The sequence below is a fragment of the Manacus vitellinus genome, unplaced genomic scaffold (assembly GCF_001715985.3).
Source record: "Manacus vitellinus isolate BGI_N305 unplaced genomic scaffold, ASM171598v3 scaffold_72_pilon, whole genome shotgun sequence".
Lineage (NCBI taxonomy): Eukaryota > Metazoa > Chordata > Aves > Passeriformes > Pipridae > Manacus > Manacus vitellinus.
Window position 1 is genome coordinate 790,254 of NW_021940764.1, and position 7,575 is coordinate 797,828.

The 7,575-nt window shown below is 50.8% G+C and overlaps 2 protein-coding genes across 3 annotated transcripts; one reads left to right on the forward strand and one right to left on the reverse strand.

Annotated features, from left to right (window-relative positions):
* Positions 1-63: 63 nt before the first annotated feature.
* Positions 64-4,156, forward strand: CNTD1 (cyclin N-terminal domain containing 1). Of its 2 annotated transcripts, none has more exons than XM_018084616.2 (7): positions 64-390; positions 486-561; positions 811-985; positions 1,441-1,603; positions 2,024-2,168; positions 2,531-2,627; positions 2,995-4,156. In XM_018084616.2, the coding sequence occupies exons 1-7, from the start codon at positions 219-221 to the stop codon at positions 3,154-3,156; spliced, it is 990 nt and encodes a 329-aa protein (XP_017940105.1). In that variant the 5' UTR covers positions 64-218; the 3' UTR covers positions 3,157-4,156. The 2 variants fall into 2 exon arrangements, with proteins under 2 accessions (XP_017940105.1, XP_017940106.1); XM_018084617.2 differs by having other exon boundaries at positions 1,504-1,603; positions 2,024-2,166.
* Positions 4,032-7,343, reverse strand: BECN1 (beclin 1). The gene is made up of 8 exons (XM_029964502.1): positions 7,209-7,343; positions 6,816-6,952; positions 6,453-6,647; positions 6,107-6,253; positions 5,483-5,632; positions 5,336-5,396; positions 4,711-4,853; positions 4,032-4,421 (listed from the first exon to the last, which is right to left on the reverse strand). The coding sequence occupies exons 1-8, from the start codon at positions 7,296-7,298 to the stop codon at positions 4,253-4,255; spliced, it is 1,092 nt and encodes a 363-aa protein (XP_029820362.1). The 5' UTR covers positions 7,299-7,343; the 3' UTR covers positions 4,032-4,252.
* Between the last annotated feature and the right edge of the window lie 232 nt (positions 7,344-7,575).

Consider the following 7,575-nt stretch of genomic DNA (forward strand, 5'->3'; position numbering starts at 1 on the left):
CCCGGAGGGCGCTGCAGGCTGAGCCTGCAGCAACCGGGCCCATCGCCTGAACCTGCCCCTGCCCCTGCCCCTGCCCGAACGCAGCCTCACCGAGGGGCCGTGCCCTCCCAGTGGTGTCTTCGGGCGCCCGGAGGGGCTGGTGGGGCCCTGCCCTGTCCCTGTGGGGCTGGTGGAACCATTGTCGTCATTATGGCTTCGACCCCAACCTGCTAAATTAAATGGGGTCCCCGGTGCCCGTGGAACCCTGGGGCCGTGACCCAGGCCCCGTGTTCAGCGGGGTCACTCCTGAAATCATCGAGGACACGCTGATCCACTTGGCCACAGAGAATGAGCAGTATCTGAGCGAGCTGCCGGAGCACGCCGGGAGCTTCAAGGACACGCGGATCGTGGGTGAGACTGACTTGGCTACAGCAGCCCCCGGGGCAGGTCACAGCTGTACAGTGAGCTTCAGGAGACTGAACCAGTGACTGCTGTGCTCTTTGCAGAATTTATATTCCTTTTATCTGAAAAATGGCGCTTGGACCAATCGACGAGGTACCAAGCAGTGGAGTTACTCGAAAGGTAACAAGAGCCCGGAACACTTAGTTTGTTTCCTGTTCTCTGGCTGCGCTGCCCATGCTCTGTCCTGCCCTGTCCTGCTCTGTCCCCTCACCCAAACCACACACGACTTCTCTGTGTGTTGAGTGCTCTGTCTCTTCATCCATTTAATCCAAATTACCAGCTCTGTGTATACTCTGAATATATGTAGAATTGCTTTTCTTCCTTCCTCAGCAAAGAGAACTGTGCTCTGAGCAACTGTGAGTTTTGCAGGTTTATGATCAAGCAGGTAGAACAGCTGTGGGAGTCCTCCAGTGGGAGCGTTAAAGGTGGTGCCCAAGGACAAGGGAGCAGCTGGAGCTCTGTGAGGGATCAGATAGTCAACACCTTTGTCCTGCGACTCGTGTCGTGCATTCAGCTCGCGAGCAAACTCTCCCTGCACTATAGTGTAAGCCAGCTCGGCCTGTCCTTGCTTTAGCAGTGGGGTTCAATCTGCAGCGTGTTCACCTCTCTTAAAAATAGATTTCCTCTCTGAAAGGGAATAGTGATAATGAAATGCAAAAGACATGACATTCCCTTCAGGGCAGCCAAATTGCCACTAGTCCCGTGACGATTTGCGGGGAAATGTTCTCCCAGTGCTGGGGAAGAAAGGGTAGGAGACACTTAGCCTGTGGTTGGCAAAAATTGTGTGGCCACAGGGGTTCACACCTACCTGGGGGATGGTTTATGGAGTTGAGGAAAACTCTGGGAAAGGTCCGAGCTGGGTTTCTCATGCCAGCTCAAAGGGCAGGCAGGTGAGTTGCAGCCTCGTGCTCAGCGGGAGGAGGGAGGTGAGGGAGCACTTTGTTCCTACCAAGAGCCTTATTGCCTGGAAGATGTCTTTTCTCTTTTTTTCCTCTTCAGAGAGTGACCAGTGACACAGCTTTAAAATTTCTGCAATCCTTAAAATACCCTTACACTAAACAAGAGTTGCTGGAGTCAGAGCTTGCTGTTTTAAACACTCTGCACTTCCACATCAACGTGTCCACTCCGTTGGCCTACGTGGAATTGCTTCTGGAGGTTCTAGGTGAGAATATCAATCAAAGAGAATGGGAAGGAAGTTTTTTAAAAGGGTAATAGAGCTGGTGCTGATCTGAACCGAAACATCTCATATTAGAGATTTTTGCACATGGAACTGTTCAGATTGTCCAGGGCTTCACTTTTCAGGTGAGAACTTTGTACAGCATGATGAATGTTGCTGGACAGCCAGTTTAAACCCCCCAAACCTGGTGTAAGGCTGCATTTTCTACACTCACCATTTTCTTGGCCCAGGTGTGACAACCTGAATGTGAGAGTGAGTGAAATTATACTGAGGCTGAGGGAGCATGTGGCATTCAGAGACAGGGCACTTTTCCTCAGAAACCTCCATCCCTCCCTTACAGTACCTAACACTTCTAATTCAATTTATTGACCCAAAATGTTGGGCTGATGGTATAATCTCTGCCAGGACACAATGGGTGCTTGCTTCCTGCCAAACCCTTGCACCACATGTGTGTGCAGCTGCTGGACTTCTGCTACCTGTCCAGAGAGACCATCTACGACACTTTGCTGAAGATTGCCATCGAAAACTCCACACCCAGCAAGCTGCAGGTGTAAGACTCTTACCTGACCATGAATTAAAAACCCTTTGAAATTAAAACCCTAAGAAAAGCTAATGAATAGTAGCATAATTCCCATTATGCCATTTTTGGGGCATCTTTTTTAAAAAAATTAATTTTGGGGGGGCTTTCAGCACTGTTTCTTAATACAGCAGTTCACAGCAGCATGCTTCTCCACAGCTGCTTCAGGGGCAAGGAGAGTGTTTTACTTGGTCATGAAAGTCTAGCCAGGCACTATCAGTTCCAGCTCCCAGTGTCAGGCCTTGGTTGTGTCCTGGGCCGTGGCAAGTGCAGCAGTGGGTGCTTTTGAGCTGTGAAGCAGCATTTTACACCTGAACACACTTCTCCTTCTGCAGAGCCAAGTTTTTGACAGTGAAGGAAGATTTCATGCTCTTGGCTGTTGGAATCATCAGCACAGGCATGTTCATCCTGAGCCCTGGGCACTGGGAGCAGGTACAGTTGCTGCTGAGCGTGTTGGCTTTATAGGAACACGACGCCCGGGTGGTTTATCTGTTTCAGCACAGCAAGGAGATAGGTGGGGCTGTGCTGGCAGTGGCATGAGGGAGGGAACATCTCAGGGGTTTTAGCAGGAAGTTCCTGGGCCTCAGGAGGCCATGGTGTGGTGCAGCATGTACTGGCACTGGTGTGTGTCCTTGCCTTCAGTGCTTCACAGCCAGGACAAACCCCCACAGGCAGCATTTTGCTGGCAGGTAGAGAAGCAATCCTGTGGGACAACTGCCTGTGAAATGTGCCCATGGAGCAGTTACTCGTTAGGCTGTAAACTCACGGCCTTTAGGCACCCTGTCTTTTCTGTTTTCAGGTTGTGGAGCATTTGAACTGTATCACTGGCATTACTCCACAAAGCATCAAGGAGTTCTCGTACGCGGTGCTGAGGCGCATCCTGGGCAGCACCGTGCCCAGGCAGCACCATGGGAGCTGTGGGACCAAAGCTCCCAAAGGCAGGATCCTGCCCCTGAAATAGAACCACCTTGTCTGGAACTGTCACGCTGCTGAACCCACAGTTCCTCCTCTGTGACACCACCTGGGCTCCCAGCAAAGCTCGGGATTACCTTTGGTCCTGAGCACCAGGGGTTCTGGAACAGCCTGTCAGTCATGTGTGAATTAGCAAAGCTCGTCCTGCCAGGCATCACACTCACACTTTGAAGGGAGGCCCAGCAGCACAGCAGTGTTTAGAAATGCCTCTTTGGGACCCAGAGGTTTATTGTAAGAGGTGCATCTTTTAAGCTGGGTCAAAGTTCCCTTTGACTGAAGAGACCCCTCACAGTAGTCACGTCTGAAAGGTGCTGCTGTGCCTGGTGCTCAGCCATGACCAGGATTGCTGGGAGCAGCTCTGACACCCATGTTACAAACGGTGCTGTGCTGTCTCCACCTGCTGCTTTTCTAAAATCCCTGTCTCCAGCTGCCTGTGACTATTTCCCCTCTGCCAGCACTTGGAACACTTTTGCTCTTGCCCTACCACAGCCAGTGACGACCAGCACTGTGACAAGGACAGAATCCTGTCATGACAGCAGGTGCCCAGGCAGGTGCCCTGTGAGTGCCAGGGTTTGTGCTGTGCCAGGCAGAGCTGAAGGAAAGCACTCAGAGCAAGGAATAGTTTTAGTGTTTCCTCAGTGCAGCCCTGTGCAGGAATAGGCTGCAGGAGGGATTACAAACTGTTTTAAGTGGTATCAAACCTTGTTTAAGCTCAGTGGTACAAAGAAGTGCTGATGTGACTGGGAAAACTTTACTTCAAACTGTAGATACTCTTTAATGACCAGGCAGAGTTCTGAGAGTTTTTCCATGTTATTCCCTGTGTTTGTAACATTGGCCATAAACCCCAGAAGTACCAGTTTAGCATCCATTTAATAGCTGAGTTTATTCTGTTCAACTCAATGATACAACTTTGCATATTGCTTTTCTATAAACTACTTGTAGTAATGGCATTTTAAATAAAGTGTCTTGTGGATTTTTGGTATTGTAAACATTTTGTACTGGTTAATATTAAGAAACATCTTAACTTGCCTTTCTCCAACGTTAATGCAGACACCCACAGCTGCTAGGTCAAATTATGACCATGGTTACTTGTTATAGAATTGGGATGAGACCCAGGCAAGGCCCCATTTCAGGTTAGTTAACATGAATTTTAGTGCTTTTGTCCATTGCTCCTCAGAGTTAAATTGTGTTTTAATTGAGTAAGAGCCACCACTGCCACCTGTGTCTTCAATCTTTCCTTTCTCCACGTCCATCCTGTATCACACACAAGGTTTTATTAGTGCATCCCTCCTGCAAACATTTAATCTCAGTATGACATCAAGCACTAAATTTTCAACCTGACATTAATACCATCCCGTAAAAATACTTTGTTTTTAAAGGGAACCTAACAAGCCTCAGGGAGACTGGCTTTAAATTTCAATTAAACTAGTAAGTGCACATGATAAAGAATCCCAGATGACTCCAGAAAGCCAGGACTGAAACACCAAGCAGTGCTGGGGACAGCACAGAGGGGTTAATTTGACAGTTACGTGGCAACACTCACCTGTAAGGCAAACAAAACCGAGTTTCACCCTTTTCCACTTCCTCTTTAAACTGCTGCACACAGTCCAGGAACGCCACCATGGCATGGTCAAACTTATTGTCCCAGAAGAACCTCAGGCCTCCAGAGCAGTACAAGGGGAGCTCCTGGAAAAGAGGTTTGTATTGGGCACCCCAAGCACTTGTTTTAAATACAGTCACTGCAGCTCTTTAACTGCAGCTCTTTAACTTCATGTGAGCCTTGAATTCATCACAGGACACTCAGAAACAGTTGGTGGCACAGAGCGAGTGTGACTGGTTTTGTCTCAGTGCCTGCCATGAGACCTCCACCAATCCCAAATTGCTCCATCCACCTGCCAATCACCCCAAATCATGCCATCTGCCTCCAGCCAGCTATGGTGTATTCAACAGTTCTGTCACTTTTGACAGAACCAATGTTCTGTCAAAACAGGCTGGCAGAACCAGTGGCTTGATACAGGATGTGGAGTGAGATGTTACCATGCTGGAGGAGCTGGGGCAGCCAGCTCTCCTGGACCCCACATTCACGAAGACTAAGTTTGTTTGCTGCATTCCCAGGATGACCAGGGCTCTGGCACTCAATGTCCCACAATTCGTGCGGGATCTCTCACCTTGGATTTATCCGTGAGGGACTCCAAATACGAGTGGTTGCCATAGGGGACAAGACGGTATCTGAAAGGAGACAGGATTTACAGGCACCTCAGTCTGCCCTGCCTTTCTCTGGGCTGTAAGGGACCTGTGTGTGGTACTGTGTGTACCTCTGAAACTTCAGGCCCATTTTGTTGGCCAGGGCGTGCAGCAGCAGCACTGTCTGGCCCCAGGCAGCGTTGATCTCATTCCATTCCACAGGAACGCTGGGGAGGCGGCCAAGCCTGAAGTTGTTTATTGTGCCAAACTGCCCGCTGTGCCTGTGATAAGAGGAATTATAAGTAAGTGTGCTGGGCTGGGAACAGCTCCTGGCACAAGAACCAAACAGGGGCTGTGTCCCAACAGCACGGCACACACAGTGTGCCACACACGCGGAGGGTTTGGGACTTTGCTCAACAAGTGCATGTAAATACCAGCCACTTGTCTTCTTTTTTTTCACAAAAACACAACTAAAAAAATGCAACCAGCCCCCCTGAACCACCTGCTCTGTGACTTCCGATGCCAGTGTCACTGCTGGCTGGCACAGAGGGTCCCAGTGTTACTGGGGTTGGTGAAAGAGCCATTTACCAGTCCCACAGCCTGGCACACCTTGCTCAGCTGCTGCTGCTGGGAGCTGGGGCTGGGGGGTAACTGTGACCTGGCTTGCACCTTTCCTGTTGAATGCAGTGTGACTGAAACAGCCCCACACTGCAGCTTCCAAGCAAAGGGACACGATACTCCAGTGTCTACGTTACCAGATATGAAAGGTCGCATTGAACACATTGGTTTTCTTTAATTTGTCCAACTGCATCTGGGCATAGCGCATTTGGTTGTCCACGCTTTTCAGCTCATCATCCAGCTCCAGCTGCTGCCTCTTGAACTCACAGTATTCCTTCTGATACCTTTGAGCAAAAGCAAGACAAGAAGTGCTAAGTGCCACCTTTTACATCAGAGGGATGTCTCTGTGGGTCAGTTTGGTCTGGCCACCTTCCCTTCTGCAGAGAACAAGCCATTGGGAACATTTACAGGCTTCTCACATTACAACCTCATTTCTTTGTTGCCTCCAACCCCCACCACAGGCTGCAGGTACAGTTCACTCACTGAGCCTCTTCCTGCTCCAGCCGCTCGGCCTCTGCCCTGACTCTCTCGAAGTCCTCAGCTACAATCTTGCGGTTCTTCTCCACGTCCTCCAGCTCCTGAATCAGCTGCTCTTCCTCCAGCGCCAGTTCTTTCAGTTCTGTCTGTAGCTTCTCCTTATCGTCCTCGTTCATCTGTTCCAGTATCTCCAGACATCTCCTAAAGGAGAGCAGATAGGATTACGAAAACAAGGATCCTGGGAAGTGCTCCACTGCCAGTCCTCGCTTCCGTGGCAGCCCCTGCAGCTCTTGCCAACCCCGACCTCTCCCTGCTGATCCTGCTTCAAGCTACAACAACTTGGTTTCAGGTCACCTCTGGATCACTCACTTGTAGTTCTGGCACTCGTTCTCCGTGATGTTGAGCTGTGTGTCCAGCTGGTCCAGCAGGGTGTCTGTGCACTCCTCACACAGGGGGTGATCCACGTCTGTCTGCCCAGACATTATGTCAAAGAGGTCGCCGGTGACCTGCAGAAAGAGCTCACCTTAGTGCAAGTGGAGCCACAGGCAGCTGCCTGCTGGCTTTCAGGGGCTCCAGTTGGCAAAGTCTTCCTTGGGGGTCAAATATCGATTGATACAATCCAGCTTTACTGAACTACTCACCAACTAAGCCCCTGGAAGGCCAGTACTTCACAGAACTTTGCAGTTTAGTTTTGCAGGGCATCAAGCAAAACTGGTACTGCATTCACAAGAACCCGAGTTTAGCAGCTCAAGTCCCACTTGCCTTCAGTCTCCGGCTGAGGTTTTCCATGGTGCCGCCATCCGACGCCTCCCCGATCAGGGTGAAACTGTTGGCACTTTCTGTTGACATCATTCTTGGAAAGAATGTTACTGAGGTGAGTGCTGAGGGGCACGGGGAGGCAGCTCCAGTGCCAGACCTGGACTTGGGGCTGGGCCAGGGTGGGGGAGCACAGGGGGACAGCCTGCGTTTTGGGGGCTCTGCCAGGTCTGACCCACAGCTGAGGAGCAGCCCCCCGAGTGCTGAGTAGTTCTGTGTGTCCGAACTGCCGAGCAGCCCGAGGGCCACGGGGCTCCCGCGGGGGAGGCTCTAAGGTCCGGCGGGGACCTTTTCCCGTAGCACCGGCTCGGGC